Below are 20559 nucleotides of genomic sequence, written 5' to 3'. Positions count from 1 at the left end.
CTTATACAATCATGCATTCTTCTCGTCATGTTATTTATCCATCTATTAATTATTTATTTTACATCAATCAAATCATTAATTATTTATCTTAAAATCAATCAAATAATTGAATTTAAATTACTATATTACCCATTATAAATAATATTATTCATATTTTATTTATTATTAAAAGAACTAAATGACAATTTATCATTTTTATATAAAATTTAATCAATCAAATCAAAATAAAATATAATTTATCCATCGAATCAAATACTATATTAACCATTATTTTTTTATTTTTTTATTTTTTATTATATTATATTATGTATTAGAAAAATCAAAACTCCAAAACTCAAACAAAGCAATTCAGACAAATGCTAGGGTAAATGTTCAAATCGAATACTGACTGAAGCAGGATAAACCCTAGAAAACAACCACCGATTCCCCACAGAAGAAGCATGTCGCACTTTGGAAGATCTGGGCCGCCGGACATCAGAGACACCTACTCTCTCCTCGTCCTCAACATCACTTTTCGTATGCCTTTTCCCGATTTTTATCTATCTTTTGACGCTAATTGTGAACCCTTTTTGTCGATTTATCACTCTTATTTCTTGGGTTTTTGCTGTTATTTGTTTTAGGGACGTCTGCGGATGATTTGTTTCCTCTCTTTGATAAGTATGGCAAAGTGGTTGATGTCTTTATCCCCAGAGACCGGAGGTACGTGTTCGCGTATGATTAATGTTGCTATGTACCTGTGAAAGGAAGTTTTTCTTCTGAGCACCTGTACAATTGCCAAGAAGTTGTCTGATTTCAGGATCTAGGTATTTTGTTGTGTTGCGAGCTGATGAACATTTACTTGTGTGCATTTTTGGCTATGTGAGAGAGTAGCTATATGTTCGCAAGAATGTATTTTGTTTCTGGTGTGCTCTCATATTTATCGCATGTTTTATTTGGTGGAGTTGTAAAATATGCTTATCCATTGATTCATTTGCTCTTCATCATGATTGTATATGCAATTTTGCATCTGTTCTTGGACTGTTGTATGTGCGTTATTAATCTATAAAACATCACTATTTTACCTTTTTAACCACATTTAATTAGAGATTAGTCTTTGCTGACCCGTTTGACACTTTTTGTACATTTAATAACTCACTTAATTCTCTCCTTTTAAACTGAGCGCTAAACTCTCATTGCTATGAAAATAAAATAAAAAATATATTTTTTCCAATACTGTGTTCAAATGGCTCTTACCACTATGGAAATGCACTTTAATGTAGCTAGATAGTCTTTAAATGTGTATACGACCTAACTATGACTACGACGGCTCTTTGTTCCATAAGTGGGTCCGTCATATTAATCCCAATTTTTTACTCTCATATTGACATTTATTTAGTTTAGAAGATTAAATAAGCAAGTAAATATCTTTCAACCTTTTCAAAATATGAAAAAAAAGCATGATGTAAATACTGATAATTGGCTTCATGTAATCATGTTTCATTAAGAGGATCGATGATTAGGTAAATTCGAAAAGAATCTCTGTAAAATTTGAGTTTTTTCACCATTTAGATTGATGGAATAGTGTGAGTGAGAACTGAACATTAACTTGTTTTGTTCGGACAAAGGGAAGATTTTAAGTGGGGTGATCAAAGACGAGGTGGAACTACGTGGTTGAAAATCTGATTTGGTCAGTTCAAAGATGATTTGAATGTAGATACGGTGTAGTCTGGACACTTATGTATGAGATTGTATCTTACCCTAGTCTCCATTCCTGTGCATTTAAGAAACCAGTTGCAATGAGTTTTGTTCCTTTTGAAGTATTGGTTTTATTTTACTTGTTTTTGTTGACTTGCACTGTTTGATCATTGTCATTTAGGACTGGAGACTCGAGGGGCTTTGCTTTTGTGCGGTATAAGTATCAAGATGAGGCTGCAAAGGCTGTTGAAAAGCTAGATGGTGAGTATGGGGAAGAAGAATTTGAAATGTTTCATTCATGGAAAATTTTAATTCTCGATTCTTCTTCATCATGATAATTTTCTGAGCCCTCGTCTGCAGGAAGAGTTGTTGATGGGAGAGAAATAATGGTTCAGTTTGCTAAATATGGTCCCAATGCTGAAAGAACGTTAGTCATATTACTCATATAAATATTTGTCCACCTCTCAATTTGGCATTTATGTTGGTTTTGGGATTATCTGCTATTGACTTACAGTTCTTAAATAAAAGACTAACAAACTTTGGTGGTGTTTGTCATCAGTAACAAAGGGAGGATCTCAGAACCTGTTTACAGGTCAAGAGGGAGATCCAGAAGTCGTAGTCCTCGTTCAAGGTAGATTGTTCTCCATGTTTGGTTAATATTCCTATAGTTATTGCTAGTTGTTATTTGCTTTATCTAGAAACATTTTGGACATTCAATTATTTTTATATGCATTTCATTTATGTATATCATGTTGGAGATTTGCTGTTGACGTTTCATATTTCAAATTTGCTTTCCATCTGTTGCAATTAAGAGTGGCCACAATCATGGTGAGATGTATTTCTTTGTCTGTTGAAAAAATGGAAATAAAGCTATCGATTTCTATTTCTCTATGCTTATGAGCTGTAGAAATCCTTATCTAGGAAATCTGTTTGTGTTTCTTTGAGTATAACCGAATTAATGTGGGTGCAGGGATGATCACCGGGATAGAGATCACAGGAGGAGAAGCCGTAGTAGGAGTAGGGGTAGGTATGAGCGTGTGCGTCATCGTGGTGAGGATAGGGATCGTCTGCCTCGCAATAGTAGGAGCCGAAGCCGGAGCTACAGTGGCAGTCCTAGTTATCGCAAAGACGTTGGAAAAGGCAGAAGGTATTTTTACACTATCACCGTAAATTGTTGTTAGTTTTTCTAGGTTATTGTTTATAGATTTGTTTACTGATGAAATTTTTGGCGTGCATGACAGTATTTCACCACGACGGGGTCGCAGTCCTCGAAGGAGCCCATCTCCACGCAAATCACCTCCTTCAAGGGGTGAGAGTCCACAAAATAACAATACCAAGGAAAAATCAACCACCCCAAAGAGTGTGTCTCCTCGTGGCCAGCAAGCCGATTCCCGTAGCCCATCACCTTACTGAAGCTGATGTGAGTATCGGAACCTGCTTTTACCCTTGGCTTGGTCGGAATAGTTCTTGACAATGCTTTATTTGATATTTTTTTCAGTATCAAAGGAGTCATGCTGCTTGATGGAACTTCACTTGATACCGTGCATTTTGCAGTATTTCTTACCAAGAAGTTTGGACGTTATCTACATAGTTTCTATTAGAAATATCCTCAATATTTCTTTTCTATATTATTTCCGGATTTCTTTGTTGACTTGCGACCATAAATGTTGTCTAATCTCCTTCATCATGCCATTTGTAGTTTCTGCCATGAAGTGCATTGAAATTCCATAATCTCGTGTCACTGCTACTGATTATGTTTTTGTTTGTTGGATCTGGTGTGGATTGTGGATCACTGTACTCATTTGTGCACTTTACTGGTCTTCTATAGTTGTGCTCGTGAGACGTAGTTGCTGATTGACGAGATGATGCACCGTCTATTGATCCTGAACTTTAGATGATGTGGTAGCTGGTGATGGTGATTTTATTCGCTGTTGATTCACGATTGTTATAATTTTCTTGCTGGTAACAAACTACGGTAACTTAACCACGTTTCTTGCCATGTCGTGATTCACAAGGGTATTATACTCACATTTAAGACTGGAATCATATTAAAGGTTTTGGTATTGTTGGACTGCCTTGATATTTGCTCATTGTAATCTTAATAACTAAATTTGAGTTTACAAGTCACCTTTGAGGTTGCTGGAGTCCACATGAGGTGACAGCTTTGGACTAATAGATATCCTTTTTGCTGATCTACTTTCAAACCAGACCTATAATATTGATGTTGAGCGCAAAGTGGTAAGATGTGGTGTTGAGCGCAAAGTGGTAAGATGTTAACTGTATTTTGCAAATGCTGTGTCCTATGCCGCTCCTTAACGGAGTCAGACCCAAGGCTTTTAACGAGAGGACAATCAATGAATTTTGGAGTGAAAAACTTGATCGGTCTTAAAAAATGATATGAAAATCATTACTTTCTTAAAAAATTGTCATTGTCTGTAAAGGATAGCTCAGCTGCAATCTGATATTAGTTGTGTCATATTACAGCAAATGAAATCGTGACCGTGGCTGTGGCCGTGACCGTGGCTGTGAAGTGAATGCTGATATTCTTTATAGATCGGTTGTTGCTATAGTATGCTGCGGATAGCTATAAAACTGATGTCGCTATGTTGATTATTGAATGGTCTGGTAGCTGTGTAGCAGATTGGTGCATGGAGTTACTCTATGCACGTGCATTTGGTTCCCCCTCATGTTGCTGTCTAATTGAATCTGATGTGTTCCACCCCTATGACCAATCTCTCATTGTTTTGTTTTTCTTACATTTTCTGTTTTATATCACTAGGTGTGAGGTTGTGTTATGAATTCTGTCTACTTTGATTTTTGTACAATCTGGTAGAGAGAATATATCACCCCCTTGTCTTGCAGCTTCTCTCCACTGTTTTTTTGTCAACACCAGATATTTGCTCGTTATTTTTCGATTATTAAAGTTTGAAGCTTGTCTTTGCACGGTAGAAAAAAAGACCAATAATAGTACCCTACCAATGGATCGACTGATTATTATCTAAGGTGGTGCAAGTATAGCACACTATATTATTGAATTTGTTTGTGTTATTTAAAATTATGTACATGTAAAAAATGATACAATTTTAAGCGGCAGGATAAATAGGGATGCGTCTTGTGAAATTGACTTCCGGTTGCTATTTGTTGCCATGCTACAATTTGAATAGTTCCTCTTTTACTTGATAAATTGCAAGAGTTGCAAATAATTGAGAATTTTATTCGTCTCTGCTACCTTTTGAAATGATTTCCTCGAAGCAGGCTGTTGGTTTGATCATGTCCTTGTTATCGAACCGATGGGATTTAGGATTAAGGTTTTCGTTCAAACCAAAAATTAGAGACGCTTGCGAAAATAAGTGTTGGATGTCATCATCCTTGCTACTGAATGTTCAAACCAAGAATTAGAGACGCTTGCGAAAACAAGTGTTGGATGTCATCATCCTTGCTACTGAATGCCACACCGGTGATTTACATCCGGTTGCGTTCGGATGGATCCATGTATAAAACCTAAGTGAGAGACATGCAAGAAACATAGGGGGATGTCCTTGCTACATCGGGTGATCTACGTCTGGATGAATCCGATAAAAGGGCCAAGGAAGTAGAGACGTCCAAAAGAAGTGGGACGATGTCGTTTGGATGGGGTCTAGCCGATACAATGGCTCCTGTTCATAGTCGAAGCAAAAAATGCAGGGACAACTTCGAAAAGGGGTGGAAGAGTGATTGACGGTAGCATTACTCTATAACACACTCGTATAACACAAAATATGGAAGACTTGCTTTGGTTCAAGAATAAGTTGGACAAATTATTTCTTTCCTAGAAAGTAGCTGTTTCTCAACAGAATACACCCTGGCTAAGCTTTGAGGCCATGAATCATTTAACAGTTGGGAAGATTCAAAATCGAATCGCTATTTAAATCACACCGCATTTGGCTAGTGTTTTATTGTTGTTTCGACGGCAGAGCTTCACCGACGATTGCATTATCTTCTTCTTCATACCTATGAGATAAGGATTTGTCTACTTTGACATACGAGTCGTCTGAATCAGAGTCTGCATTCGTAGAGTTGAAACTGGAGGCAGATATAGCAGGTGGCAGAGATGAAGCTGCGAGATTATTATCAGTAGTCGAAACACGAGCCCGTTTTTCATCATCGGCCCTCATCCTCTCGGCATATCTGTTGATGTCAAAACCAGTATCATCTCCACCACCGAAAGACGACTCAACCAGGTCCATGCTGAACAACTCGCTAATAATCTTGCTTGTGTTGGGGTCGTCTGAGTACACAAATTTGACTTTGTCCGCTGTTTTCGGCTCTAAGAAGGGCTTTGCAATCTGTTTTAACCACATCCCATGCACATCATTATAAACACAGTAACGAAACATATTGTGGCATGACATAAATGTCTCCTTCAGAAGAACATAAGAAAGCACAGGCACGTTACATTTGGAAATATACTTACAGAAAATATTTCAGAAAAAAACCACGAGTATGAACCAACATATCCTATGTTTCTGGATGGATACCAATAACCAGGAAAACTCAAGCACTATCCATTAGTTTGATCCTTTTAGAAGACAATCATGGAGTAGAAACATCCAAGGAACTTTAGGATGTGATCGTGTCACGACTAAGGTGTTTTGTAGAGCTTCTAAGAAGCACTTCTTAGCTTTTCCTGGAAAAGCTGAGAAGTCCTTCCTAGACTCTCCCAAACACTACCTAATTGGTAAAGAAACAAGGAAATTCTTTCGACAGTTAAACAATACGAAACACACTTATTCTGGAATGAAGATTGAACGAAATATCTCAATCTGTTGTCTGGCAACAAATTTTGTGGTTATGGGGACTTCTTATGCAAAGTTGGTCCTGGATTTTGTTTATCTCCGTAGCAGAATTATTTCTCATGCATTTACAAATAAAGCCAATGAGAAAGTTCATGACGCACAGAAAAGCTCAAGAAGTGATTAAACTCTACAAAGCAACATTTCTACAATCAAAAGCTTTTTGAGCACATAGAAATGCATAGAATAAGTTAGATTGATGAGAAGATACCATCCAAAATGGTTCGAAAATCTTTGGTGGATCGTATAGAATTGCGATGCCAAGCCTCTCAGGATATTGTTCTTGCAGGACAAAAGCTGTTTCCCGAGTTACCTTGACTGATATGTTGGACAAACTGAACCCATGGAAATCAATCAACCAAACCATCTGCTCTTGGCCATGGGCGAGATTTGAAATGGCACTCTCCATGCAATAAACCAAATACTTAATTTGCCCTTTTATTGACTTTGAATTCTGTGAACATAGACAACATTAAATAAGAACAAAGAAAAATACAGAGAAAAATTAACTCAGTAAACCAGCCACAAGCCAGAGTATAGGACCAAGTGTTTGGAGCTTTTCCAAAAGAGCTAGTAACCGATAACAGTTCAACTCAAATATTTTAATATATTCATAGCCCAAGCAACATGCTTCGATAGTTTTTTTTTTCAGGCACGAACAATTATTGCTTCCAGTAAAACCTGCTCTAATTGCACCAACTTGCAGCTTATTGGAATCAAATGCATGACGTTAGCTACGATAATCTGATCATTGTAAGAAAAAGTGCTGACCACTCTTCCAATAATTATAGTCAAGTATAACAATGCAACTCAAATCTTTTAAACTATTAAAAACCAAGGATCACATTCCAATCGCTGTTCCAACATGGGTAATTATTGCCATATAACATCAAGAATTTGTCTAATAAGTTACCAAAATCGTTGCTTTCGGCAATACTTGTGATTAAGTTTCATATAATCAATGGTTCAAGCACCAATAGAGTTTTGTGTTCATATTTTCGTTGGTAAATTTTGAGAATTGTGAGACAAGTCAAGGTAACCAGCTAGTAAACATCATACACGGCAAACATTGGAAAGGAAACAATTATGGAGTCGAGATAAATCAACATAACAGGGCAAACAGAAATCAACAGCTACTTTTCACAAAAAAAAAGAGAGAGAAAAGAAATCAACAGCTACAACATCTTCCATAGAAAATATTCAGTAAACCCTTACGATGCAAAGAACTTCTAATAAATGGTAAAAATAGGAGGAAAATCAATGTATAACCTGGCACCTTGGTCTCATGACAAGAACTGTCCTCCCATACTTATCTTTGTAACTTGTTCGGTATATTTTTCCAGTTTCCGCCTCTTGTGCAACATCATCCTGTTTTCCAAATTTAGACATATATTAAGCAAACTGAATAAGAATCCATAGATGGAACTGAACAAACTTAGAGCTTTTGAAAAATCATGCACCCAATATTAAGCATTTGTTTGGGTATCCCTCGTGACCCTTTTTGCTTATTCAAGTAAGGGGTCTCACCCAACGAATCTCTTCCGGCTTATACTCCAACCTCCATTTCAAACTCGCTTTAAACATTTTAACTGCCTTCTTCACATTCCAGTTTCGCGCTCTCAAGTATCTGGAAATGGATTCGTCGGAGCAGTAACTGGCCAATTTGGGCTGTGGCCCGATCAACCTTCTCACCTCATTAATCTGCAAACGTACACATATTTAGCCAGTCATCCTCGCCATTAACTGGCATCCGTTAGAAAACTTACCTAAAAATCCTTGATAGAAGACTAAAGATACCTTTCCCTGCTCTTCTTCCAGAGACGAAGGATTCCCACCGCCATCTGGAGAGGGTTTCTTTAAAGCAATGTTCATAGTTCTCAATCCTTTTCTTCAAGTAGTTGACTCAAATTAATTTCAAATCTGTACCCAACAAGATGTATAATCAAACAACAAAATCTTGAGTTGCAGTTCTGAACCTAAGAAATCATAATCAATCAGAACAAGAACTCGGTAACATGTCCGCTAAATGATGGATCAAAGGCCATATAATCCACCAACTTTTTGGCTTCAACAGAGAGAACCCGCAAGGCAATATGTTAACATACTAGAATAGAATCCCTACTTGTCCAAACTTTACTTTAAGTTAACTGACACAGCCACGTTGACAGCTAGCTACACAAAGGTATGTACCAGAAGGCCTAAAGAACCAAACTCCCTCGCATATAGACTTGTAGTGCATGTCAATTCAACTAAATACAAATCAACCAATGGAGTATAATATTCTCTTTAGACTAAATTTAAACATCTCACACAACGTTATTCAGATTTGGTGTCATTATATTAAAAAGGTTTTTTTTTAAAATTTATTTTTTTAAAAAAAGTAAAACTAACGACCTTAAAAAAAAGTATCAGTTTACACAAATCCCTCATAGCCCACGTGAAATCATACAGGATAACACAGAGATCAAAGCTAATTACTATGCAGGTAATCATCCACAAAATCAGCTCAAACAGATGCCCATTATCATAGAGTTCTCAAACACAAAATCCCAAATTTAAAATTAATAATGTTCTTCAAGACTAGCAGCATCCCCAAGAATTCAACAAAAGATTAGCTAATCAAACAAATCCATTGCTCAGAACATGCCAAGAGAGTCAAATTTAACACAGTGAAGAGAAAAAACACTTGGAGAAGAGGAAATACAAGAATAATATGGCTCAAGGAATAAATCCAAGTTAATGCTAACGGGATCTTAATGTTTGATGTTGAAATTTGAAAACTTCAGAGAAAATCTGGTCAACCCAGAAGTATGACAAGTTGTCGTGGATTGAAAACATGGCTACAAGAGCATATGATGCTTCAAGTTGACACCTAATATTGGTCATTGGCTTTTTCCGGTGTTCGTCAATTATATGAGTTTCCGTTTTTTATATTAAAATTTTTTACATCAGTTTGAATTCTATATTAATATTTTTTCGACTAGCTTCTCTCACAAGATTTGTTCGATGTAATTTACGTTAACTAGCGTGATTTTAAAATCTATTGTATTAGTCCAAAGTTACCCGGTGTATATAAAGAGACACACAAAATTGACGCTAAAGGCTAAAAATCATGCAAACCTAAGAGAGTCCCTATATTGGATTAAATTAAGATTTTTAAAAATGATTCCTATAATATATTTTTGTAATTAGTTAAAACAATTATTTAAATAGATAATATTAGTTATTTTATTTATTTATTTTTAACAAAGTTTTTATATTTTTAGTGCAGGGGGCTTCTAAGTTCTAACTCACAAAACAAATTATATTAAACAATATAAAATTTATTATAAAATAATTTCAGCTACACAAAAATTTATGTACGAGCTTTCCCTTTTTAAGGACCAACTAAATATAGATTAAATATCTATTTTGATAATCTTTTTATTACATTTTCAATTTACTTTTATACAAAGTATGCATTAAATTGGCTAGTATAGATCAGTAAATATTACTGTAATCGTACAACTTCCTCTAATAATTAATAATATATACTTTTTTGCAGAGCACGCGCCAAAATCTGCTTGCTTGGTGATACGCACGTTTGGATAACCAGGAAGAATTCAAAAGTGCTTGGCTGGATGGCCGACTCTTGATTAAAATATTGATCTTGGACAACACACTGTTAATTAAAATAATCTCGTTTTATTAAGTTATTATTTTCAAGTTGTGTGGATGAATAAGACATTCGGTGACAAAACAAATTAAGTTCATTAGGTCGACCCATCTTACCACATAAAATAATAAGACATAAAATAAGTGATTTGAGTTTAAATATTACTAATCAACTAAATGCACGTCGCCCCACCAAATTTGGTATAATTTTGGTATGGCCTGTTATACCGGCTCATCCCACCACATAGAGGGAGATGAGATTTCATCCTAAAGATAGTGCTCAAATCTTGATCCCAAAAGTTCATATATTAACACATGACTATAAGTAATATCCTTAGGATAGACTGAATTCCAACCTTGAAAAAAATTCAAGATTAGAAATCAAGTGAATTTTATCAACCATAATACGTTAGGTACAATAGGCAGCGGTCAATATTGCATTGATGACACAAAAATAAAGGGAATGAAAAACCAGATATTGAGGCCGAGGGTGTATTTCGGAAGATTCAGTTACATGTATTCCGTACGTTAAATTGATTGTACGGTAGTTAAGAAGAAGAAGTAAATAAATACAAAGGCCAATAGAAAAACCAATAGCAGATATCTGAGCGAAAAGTCAAAAAGAACAATAATATCAAGAAAGTAGTGAAAAGCAATAGAGAACAAGATTTGGTTGCAAGGCAAATGGCGCTTTTCCAGTTTCATCCCAGCCCGGTAACGATTATTTTGGCATCTTCCTGTTGAAATTCGACACTTTTCTCAGTCACCAGAACATTTCATACCAAATTATGTATTGATTCGGGGAAGAAATGTGACAACTGACAACTTTGTGACACACACCGTCATTTTTATTCCCAGGTCTTTCTTAATGCATCAGACGAATCCTGGGCTGAAAGTCTGAAAATAGTAGTTTAACTAAGCAGGTATTTGCAGCTATAACCAACGGAAGCTTGAAGATCTAAGAATTATTCCACATTATTTCCAGAAATTGGAAATTAATCCAACCTTCTACCCGGGGGCAAAAAAAAAATTCATTCCCCTAACAGATAGCTAAAGATTCAAAGCAATTTGTTATATCCAACAGACCAACAAAGGCAATAGCAGATGAGTTAGCACAATACCAAATTCAAAACCGTTTAATTTGTTCATAACCTCTTGCATTGCAAACATCAGAACAATAATTTTCTTGTCCAAATCGAAAATGTTCAGAGTTTCAAAGAGATGAAATAACTAATAGCCAATTGAACAATTCAACAATCCTGCAAAACATAGTAAGCAGGAGTCGTCAAGTAAATATCTAACAATTAAAGCTCGGTTCTTCACCGGGGAAACAACATCAAGTGTTTTACCATCTCATGAAATTGATGACCACGTTCCAAAATTGATGTAGTGTAGTCTCACCGTTACAAGGACAAATGGAATGAAATTTAAAAAATCAAGCATTAACAAAAAAATGATCCAACCCTTCGGAGAATGGAATTTCCAATGCTAAGTCTTGGATAAATATCAACGGCATATGAAAACAAAGCACCAAACTAGATGCAACATGTGGAAGTGATATGGAAGTAAGTCAAGAAGGGGATTTACAAATAGAACAAGAGCAACAATAAACCAATAATAGATTGACTTGAACAGCAATTGTGCAGATTCAATACCAACTTACAAATGAACCTAGCTAAAAGCAAATGAGAAAATAAAGGAAAAGTAAAGAAACTGCAGTCACTCTATTATTGGTGCCAATTGGTTGTTAACGATCCAAGAGCAATAAAAAGAGGAAACTATGCCGCTGCAATTATTTAGCACCAACCCAGTTAGCAGCACCACTGACATTTCTGCAGTTATATCAATAAGTCCAGATATCGAAATGCTGCTCAGACATATTAGAAGCGGGGAATTGCCGATGTTGATACAATCATATTTTCTGCCAAGATGTTAAAATACCGAATAATTCATATAATTATGAACTCCCAAACAAAAATTTCATTTTGGGAATCAGAAGCCAAAAAGCATAACAATTATACACAACAGTAGAAGAAGCCCTAAAAGGCTTGCATCTATTCTTCTACAAAAGAAAAGAAGTCTTGCAACTATAGTACCAACTAATTAAACAATCATAGTAATGTAGATGCTTCAAATATTTAAACAATAAAACATTGCAACTCAAAATAACTCTATGAACAAAGAGATTGTTTCTCAGATTACTTCTGAGGCCAAGCATATCGGGATAGAAAAACCTGTTATTAAATCATAAGGAGTCATCTGCTACAATTTGAAATCCCGATTTATGCCCCTCGGCTGCCAATCTCAAACTTCAGAGTACTATTGCCACTTTCAGAGCATCCAAAATCTGAAAAGGGGATTCTGGATCCACTTTGAAGGAAACACATGGATAGGAATTCTGATAGCATATAAAATAAAACCTGGATAGACAACTACCGAGCAATGCCACAATGCCACTCAAAACCATGGCCAACAAGTTTTGCGGCTCGGACATTGCCTTTTCCAAATTCTGTTAAATCTCACAATTGTAATCATTGAGTAAATCCAACCACCACCTATGTTGCATATTCAATTCCAACTGCAAAAACAATTACAATTCCAAAGCCTTCAATCTGAAGATTCTTCTATCAGAGGATTATGTTTATCCTACTTGATTCTAATGGTCAATGCCAGGATAATTTGATAGAGCCCATTGGCTTCACTAAGTCACACCAATATTTCCACCAAAAAACTTAACATTTTCTGAAGTTATGAATAGGTGGCAGAATTATTCTCATATTTAATTTCATTACGTTCACATAACCGCAATAAAATCTAGTAGAAGATGAATAATAACCAAGATCATACCTAAAATCAATCTAGTTCGTAAAAATAGAACCAAAGAATTTACAAAACATCGTGTGCTATTAAGAGAACGAGTGGTTAGACAAGTAAGACAAGGACAGCCTTTACAGATTTGACTCCAGTTTCTTCTTTATTTTTTTTGAAAAAAGAATATATTATTTTTCACTACTCTTTCTACTTTTTTGAAGGGGAAAACAGAAAAGAACAGTTAAAACTTAAAGCTAAGTGCTCTTATGTCCAGATTGGCCCTAAATATAAGGTGTATGACACATGTTAATTAATATTAGAATTAAATATATGACTGACAAACATTCAATATATATAGAACCACATGAGTTTTCTGTAACTGAAAAAGCTAATTAACACGAGCTAATAAAATATTGTGTGACATGGACAGAGCCAATGTATTATTAAGGGTCATAGACCCCATTTACATTTTGAAAAATCTTGTGTTATTTGGTATTTCTCTATCGTGACTCTGGACAATAAATGACTAAAACTTCAATAAATATTTTCGAAAACTGAATAAAATCTAATTCGTACCCAAGTAGCTTGATATGACTTCTCGGGCCTGATTAAATGTTACCTGAGCATGACTAGATCTAGTACTCAGACTACTCAGACGGAGCTTTGATCGAACAGCTCGCAAGTGATTCAACTCACTTACGGTGGTAGACCAAAATCATAAAACCAATTGGGATTAAGGAAGAGCACACTACCAAAATATAAAGAAACAAATTGCATAGTCCTCAAACAAGGAATCCAAGTCTATCCATCTCAATGTACGCGTTACTGATAGATGAGGAGGAAAACATGCAAGTTTTCCATTCTTTTTTCCTCCAAATCCCGAGTATCAGCACGAACATCCATTGTTGCGTTACAGTCATTTGGTTTGACTTCTCAGTTCTCACATAATACAGAGACAACAGAAAACCTAAAGATAAGCTACCCATAGACCAGTACACTATTATGACCCGTGATGGTCCATGAACTAACTTCTGAACAAAAAGGTAATTTGCCTTTCAAATGCCTTATTATTTCATATTTTCACTTAACATAATGCTTTCCACAAATATATTCTAGACTAACGAACAAATTAACGCAGTTTAAAGTTTCAAGAAAGATACAAAGATGCATTATTACGCGCTTAATCTCCTTTTATTATCATTAAATTTTATTTTTTAAATCAAATCTCGTTTATTATTGAGGAAAACAGTAAAAGTCTTTATTATGCACTTAATCTCGTTTTATCATCTTTTATCAAATCTCATTTTATTTTTTAGATGAACAGTAAAGATCTTTATCACTCTATTTCCCTAGTCAAGTGTCACAATCATGTTATGATACCAAGTAGTTATTGCAGCTTGCAAAAGTGTATCAATCATCCGCCTGGCAGAATATAAACGAACTGGAAACTTAAATATTGCAAGAATTGTAATTGTGCCACATCATATGCGAAGAAAAAGACCAAATATGTTCAAAGGTTCCGGCAGATTTTGTGAAACCAGGACTCAAACCTGACTTCCTATACTTGCCACAAAATGATACCCACATCTAAACCAGAACCCTCTATCTTCTTTAAAGGGGAAAGAATTGTTTAAACCAACCATTAAATTACATCAAAATAAACATCATCAAAAATACTAATTTTTTTTATAAACGGGCTGGTTTAAAGCTGATGGATACCAACACGACAAGCTTAACTTGATCTTTGCTGCATGACCAGTCAGTGAACTGACTCAAACCAGCTATAAATAGGTCAGATTCCGGTTTAGGGACCCTATAAACCTGATTCCCACGCCAAATGCTGTTTTTGTAACATGGTATGTAACAAGATATGCGCAACATTGAATCATTATCCATAAATTGACAAGAATAAGAAAATGTACAAGAATTAGGTTAATTTTCTGGTACATTGTAAGAACCTGTATTGTAGAAGGCCTCGGGACGACTCTCTGAACATTTTGTGAAAAAATATCATATATGCCAAGCAATAGTTCATCACTCCACACCCTTCATAGAAAATGTAATCCAATTTTGGCACTCGGTTCAGTGGGGAAAGTTCTCATCTCGCATATTTTATCTAGAGTCTGCAACCCGAACATGCACAGTGCCATATTTCCAAAAATTGAATGTATAACCCTAACCATAACTTAGTAGGGAAAATTTCCCGTTTCCCGTATGTGATCCAAGGTCATCTGCAACCCGAACTTCAGAACTGCCTCATGACCAGTTCTAAAACCATTTCCATATACCATAGATATATCGGATGCAATTTGGTGTTTGAAAAACACACCAAGTTTTATCTCAAAAGGTGAATGTTCCCCTGGTCTTGATGATGTAGAGGTTGACATCGAGGATGAAGTTGATGCACCACTGGGGTCAGACATAGATAAAATTTCGGATTCTAACCACATACTCGCAAGAACTTGACAAATACCTTCTTCAACATCTTGTCTTAGATTTCGAAAACCTTGCATAAAAAATGGAGATATATCAGGAACTGAACCGAAGAGAGGAAAATGCGTAAGACGAAGGGCTGTTCATTTCACTTACTACTCATGGATTTATGATGAAATAGAACGAATGGATTATGTCACCTAAATAGATAGTTCAATATCAAACCTAAAAGTGAAAAGAATATGTGATGTTCATGTTTTTATTGAAAAAGTTGCTATGGGAAAATAAGATTTCTAATCAATACATGGAGAAATCATACTGTATAAGTTACAACATAAATAAATATTAAAATCACTCAATTCAAACTCATTTGGGCGATATTTAACATACAAAGCAATCATATAATTCTTACTTCAAACAACACTGATTCTGAAATTAAAAGTTAATTGATTGTTCTATGAAATAAATTATGAATTTCCACACTTCAAAGTGTGTGGTGCAAATGAATCAATTTTTTTGCAAGCACGTCAGGCAAGCATAAAATCATTTGATTGTAGTCGAAATTATCAAATTTGAGCCGAGTTCATAATATAGAACGACAATTCAAGCCTAGCATAGTATGACTCAACATTTAAATTTCAACAAGATGATTCAAGCTTGAATATGAAAATTATAAGGAATATTCAGCTTGACTTGAATCATTTGTATTCCCATTAACGGGATATTAGGAGACAATAAAATAAATTGTAGCCAAGTGTGAGAAAATACCATTAAGACGCAGCCACGCATGCATCATTTCATGAGCTAATATTGATCCTGTTAGCAACCTGCAGCTTTTAAAAATTGAGTGACCGAACTTATTCTAATAGAAATCCAATATGTCCAAAACAAGAGTGTGATGTAGAAAATACCTTGGGAAACCATGTAAAATAAGAATTGCTGTCACTTCGCAATGGCGGGTTAATTTATAAGGCTCGGTTCTCATTCCTATTGCTCGGTTTCCAGCACTTATTCTTGGTCGACGCAATACCTGGTGATCATTGGCAAACCATGGCACTTTAATTAATATTAGACAAAATTTCAAATGAATGATTTTTCCAAGGAGAGACCAAATGACAGAATAATAGAGCAGTGCCCTTACAGTGCTGATTGTTTGTTCCTCCGAGAGGCAGAGACCTCGTGTCTCCGGCATGTGATGATGCCCCTAGAAAGAAAAGGTAAGGGAAATGAAAAGCAGATTTTCCTATTTACCTCACTTTTCTTCACAAGCAAGGAAAGTCAAAACAAACAGGCAAATATCTTGGGACTGTTAGACACAAATCTTACATGTCTCTCTCCACCCAATGCCTCGTTCAGTGCCTGCCTGTCAACCAAAAGTAAGGGAATTGGCTGTGTGATTTTCATATTCAATCCTTCATAAAAGTCTTGTACATCAATAAAAAGAGGCTGGCACTCATCGGTATCCATAATTGCCGAATCTAGGCACTCCATGCATATACTTCGACCATCATTAAGGGATACGCACCTTGCATCCCTAGACTGCGGGCATCAAGTAATATATCGAATCAATTAGCAGTTCGCACCCTAACAAATGACCAATAAGATTTTCTTGGCAACTATGAGAATATTTGAATCAGGCTCCAATTTACCTCCATCCGCTCACAACTGCAGCATCTCCGAGTTCCATCATGCTCATGACTAGGACAGTATTTCTGGGACCAAAAAGGATGCGCCCTATATTCAATAAGACCAATGGCATTTGTTGGGATCTGGAAAAACAAAAATAAATAAATAAACCCTCAAAAGCAGTAAAAGATAGTAACGTGATTCAGTTATATGTGTGTGTGTGTGTGTGTGTGTGTGTGTAGAGAGAGAGAGAGAGGATATTCGAAAATGGAAAAAAATATTTTTCTTTGTCCTTGATATCAAGTGGAACTTGGATATGTTCGAGTAGGCATGAATCATATATCCTAAAACTTATTGCTTTCAAAACTTGCCTCCATTATTGGAGCGACCACATTGAATAGATCTTGTCTTCATACAACAACATCCGGGCGGATAATCCAGCTTGATGTGTAAATGTCACAAATAAATTTTCTTACTCAACGGTTTATTTTGAATAGAATGTTCATTGATGTATCTAGAAAATAGAATCTCTTCATTTTATTCTTTAGCTGTCCCTGCTATTGGCTATAATGTTACCTGGAAATATAATTTCATCTACTTTATTTTTCTATATCTGGCGTTGCCAGCTCATGTCACCCTTTCAAATTATTATCGTCTCCAAATAACCTCTCATAAACTTGATGAAAAAAATTATCTCCATTGGTCCCAATAAGTTGAAATGGTGATCCAAGGGAAGGAATACTATGGCTTTTCAATTTTGCATATTTTATTACACAAAATAAATGGTGTTGGCTCAGTTAACCAATTCAATGGAGGAAAAAATCGGTGCAAATTTTGTGTGCAGCTCTACCTCCAAGTAAATGTGAGTTGCTGCAAGGAAGCATGCAAGGAAGCAATTATTTGACGTAGGAAGCGTGTCTCAACCGTTAGAATTGGGAAATGTGGCCCTTGACCTAGCTGGAATGGATGTCAAAAATTTATTTCATGCTCACAAAGCTGTTGCAGGAACTTGATAATTTCAAAATTGGTGCAGAAGACAGCATAGAAGATTTCCTATCCAAGCTTAATAAGGAATTTGATGAGGTACAGGAACATCTATTTGGTACTGACACTAGACAATTAATGTCAGCAAAAAAAATGCAAATATGATTGTGGGGAAGGATAACTATCGAGTGCCACGAAAAATTACTAGATACCCATTTACCCTAAATGCATGTTAATACATAATTGTTATAAATGCAAGATGCAGCACAATCTCTTTGCTTCTTGATGCAGCATTTACCAGAATCATACCTACCATTCTGTCGAATTCATGGACCAGGCGTCCAGGCCCATATACCCTAAACTACGTCCTATCCACTACCACCACCCTGTGGTTGACAAAAGTCGATGGCAACAGTCAAACTTTGTCCATCCATTAGCACCACTCACAGCTTTAAACCTAACCACCATGCACACTACCTCACTTTCAACCATCAGACCTCATCATCTTTCAAGAATCACATCTCTTTAAATAACCACCTCCCATTCAATCCTCCACTTTGAATCTCTAGGCCTTCCACCACTCCCTTCATATCCCTGACCCAGTTAACATCTAAGGCTAGAAATTTAAGAAGCTGAAAAACACATGGACACAAATAATATGCGACTAGAAATAACAAAAGACGTGGTATGATATTATCACTATAATTGACTAGTGAAAGAAATAGCCTTTAAGAGATTCAAAAAGCAAATCGCCAATAGGATAAAGTACTTACAAAGTGTTTGCACACATCACATTTAGGTAGATAAGACTCCTTGTAACAAGCTTTATGATATGGGTTGCTACCAGACATGGAAAACTGCATCAGAGATTTACAACTGAGATTAATTAATTTTACATGTAAAAAAGATCAAGAAAAACAGAGAGTGTGACTTTTTAATTCTGAATTGCACTTATCCAGTTGACTTCACCGTTTATAATCTGAGCTACACCATCTTTTCCTCTTAAAAAGCTAATTTTTCAATTGCACATGAACTGCAGGTAATCTTCATGTTAAGCATAGTTACACATTTTAACGAGCGTGAGCAGTTAATTGGTAATCAACAAGAAAATTGGTGAAGGCAAAAATCAGTAAAAGGCATGGCAAAATCATAAAATGTTATGCCCAAAATATTTAAAAACCAAGTTGGCAGTTAAAAGAAGCCTAAAGCAAAACAAGGACGTAATGCTCCAAATTTGCAGATTATCCTCACTGTACCAACACGATTCTTCCAGCGTGCTTATGTCCTCACTCACACGCACCACGAGAAACTTCCCAAGGGTTACTCATCATATAATAGCTCCAAGTCAAGCACACTAAACTTTAGAGTTCTTTCGTGATGAGCTCCCGAAAAGAAGTTGAACCTTGTTGGTTGAGTAGTACCTATCAAATCATTCAAGCCTTCCTCAACCATCTTCCTCAACCATATAATCTCATACCTACACACTCGTAATTTCTCTCATTTCTCTGTGGGATCGGTTCATTCATGTTCCTCTTCGCCTAGAAACCGGATGTTAGAAAAGAATTTCCAAAAGCTGAATACTACTAAAATAAATGACTGAAACTTTGAAACGATGCCAGATGTGGAGGGGAATGCTATTGGTATATTTCTGGACGGCCCAATAAGGTAATATATAATTTCTATTCAACCTTCACAGATTCAAAGAGATATGTCGAGATTGAAGAGCAAATAATATGAAAGATATTTAATATGAAGAACTTGATAATAATTTCCCAGAGAGTAATCTCTGTACAAAGATATTCTTTTCACTACCCTAGCACTCAGGCTAGTCCCACTACCAAGAACGAAAATGACAGAATGCTAACTGCCTTCTTTTTTTCACATTTTATTCTCCTCACTACTTGGGCCCTTCTTAACTCTTCTACTATAAACTTGTTAATGGGCCTAGTACTCTCCTCAGAGCCCACTCCATTTGCATCCATAACAATTCCCACCCCCTCAAGATCAATCTTGTCCCCAAGATTGAAAGCAGGGAATTGAGCAGCAAAATCAACAGCATCTTCCCAGGTTGAGTCTTCAGCAGGACGCCCCTTCCATTTAACCAAGATCTGCAGAAGTTGTTCACCTTGTTTCAGCTTTGACCTTTGCGATAGTATTTGTTCTGGTTCAAAGTTCTGGTATAGATCAGAATCCAATTCTTTTGGTAGCCTTGCCTCAGTTACAGTATTCCCAAACATCTTTTTCAGACAAGAGACATGAAAAACAGGATGTATCTTTGAGCCCTCAGGTAGACGCAGCTTGTAAGCCACATTCCCGATCTTTTCAATAATCTGAAATGGTCCGTAATACCGGGCTGCTAGTTTTTGACATACCCGGCGACAAACCGTTTGCTGCCTGTGTGGTCTTAATTTGAGAAAAACCATATCGTTAATCTGAAACTCCACATCCCTCCGGTGTCTATTTGCAAATTTTACCATTTGTTGTTGTGCTCGCTTCAAATTGAACTTCAATTGTCGCAGCAACTCATCCCAATCGCTTAATTGAT

The 20559-nt window shown here is 36.0% G+C and overlaps 3 protein-coding genes across 15 annotated transcripts in view; 1 reads left to right on the top strand and 2 right to left on the bottom strand.

Annotated features, from left to right (window-relative positions):
- Nucleotides 1–346: 346 nt before the first annotated feature.
- On the top strand, nt 347–4535 carry LOC140880306 (uncharacterized). Of its 4 annotated transcripts, none has more exons than XR_012149627.1 (9): nt 347–516; nt 621–699; nt 1856–1935; nt 2035–2101; nt 2234–2305; nt 2645–2821; nt 2916–3094; nt 3173–3589; nt 4159–4535. XR_012149627.1 is itself a non-coding variant. In XM_073284634.1 (8 exons), the coding sequence occupies exons 1-7, from the start codon at nt 441–443 to the stop codon at nt 3085–3087; spliced, it is 723 nt and encodes a 240-aa protein (XP_073140735.1). In that variant the 5' UTR covers nt 347–440; the 3' UTR covers nt 3088–3094; nt 3173–4535. The 4 variants fall into 4 exon arrangements, 1 of the variants encoding a protein (XP_073140735.1); XR_012149626.1 differs by having other exon boundaries at nt 3173–3636; XR_012149625.1 differs by having other exon boundaries at nt 3173–3649.
- An 886-nt stretch (nt 4536–5421) lies between these two features.
- On the bottom strand, nt 5422–9384 carry LOC140881869 (uncharacterized). 3 transcript variants are annotated; one of them, XM_073287504.1, is made up of 6 exons: nt 9211–9384; nt 8304–8426; nt 8034–8207; nt 7776–7874; nt 6718–6960; nt 5422–5999 (listed from the first exon to the last, which is right to left on the bottom strand). In XM_073287504.1, the coding sequence occupies exons 2-6, from the start codon at nt 8376–8378 to the stop codon at nt 5607–5609; spliced, it is 984 nt and encodes a 327-aa protein (XP_073143605.1). In that variant the 5' UTR covers nt 8379–8426; nt 9211–9384; the 3' UTR covers nt 5422–5606. The 3 variants fall into 3 exon arrangements, with proteins under 3 accessions (XP_073143605.1, XP_073143606.1, XP_073143604.1); XM_073287505.1 differs by lacking the exon at nt 9211–9384 and adding an exon at nt 8985–9203; XM_073287503.1 differs by lacking the exon at nt 9211–9384 and having other exon boundaries at nt 8304–9203.
- A 2378-nt stretch (nt 9385–11762) lies between these two features.
- LOC140884137 (protein DA1-like) overlaps nt 11763–20559 on the bottom strand; it is a 30016-nt gene continuing 21219 nt past the window's right edge. For 2 of the 8 annotated variants that reach the window (XM_073290809.1, XM_073290810.1), the window contains exons 6-12: nt 18788–18871; nt 17054–17173; nt 16731–16943; nt 16546–16608; nt 16316–16434; nt 16173–16231; nt 11763–15477 (exon numbers count right to left, since the gene is read on the bottom strand). In XM_073290809.1, the coding sequence (XP_073146910.1) occupies nt 15158–15477; nt 16173–16231; nt 16316–16434; nt 16546–16608; nt 16731–16943; nt 17054–17173; nt 18788–18871 (978 nt within the window). In that variant the 3' untranslated portion in view covers nt 11763–15157. The remainder of the gene's footprint in view (nt 15478–16172; nt 16232–16315; nt 16435–16545; nt 16609–16730; nt 16944–17053; nt 17174–18787; nt 18872–20559) is intronic. The other 6 variants (XR_012150557.1, XR_012150560.1, XR_012150558.1 and 3 more) reach the window with 6 other exon arrangements.

This window comes from Henckelia pumila, chromosome 2 (genome assembly GCF_033568475.1).
Source record: "Henckelia pumila isolate YLH828 chromosome 2, ASM3356847v2, whole genome shotgun sequence".
Taxonomy (NCBI): domain Eukaryota; kingdom Viridiplantae; phylum Streptophyta; class Magnoliopsida; order Lamiales; family Gesneriaceae; genus Henckelia; species Henckelia pumila.
This window is presented reverse-complemented; position numbering and strand designations above follow the sequence as displayed.

Bases quoted from the DNA above. Each gene is read 5' to 3' on its own strand.
- LOC140880306 (XM_073284634.1), top strand. From the start codon at position 441: ATGTCGCACTTTGGAAGATCTGGGCCGCCGGACATCAGAGACACCTAC. The intron at 2,102-2,233 runs GTTAGTCATATT...GTTTGTCATCAG, and splicing joins GGTCCCAATGCTGAAAGAAC to TAACAAAGGGAGGATCTCAG. The intron at 2,306-2,644 runs GTAGATTGTTCT...ATGTGGGTGCAG, and splicing joins AGTCGTAGTCCTCGTTCAAG to GGATGATCACCGGGATAGAG.
- LOC140881869 (XM_073287504.1), bottom strand. From the start codon at position 8,378: ATGAACATTGCTTTAAAGAAACCCTCTCCAGATGGCGGTGGGAATCCT. The intron at 8,208-8,303 runs GTATCTTTAGTC...GTACGTTTGCAG, and splicing joins TGGAAGAAGAGCAGGGAAAG to ATTAATGAGGTGAGAAGGTT. The intron at 6,000-6,717 runs GTATCTTCTCAT...TGGTTAAAACAG, and splicing joins TTTTCGAACCATTTTGGATG to ATTGCAAAGCCCTTCTTAGA.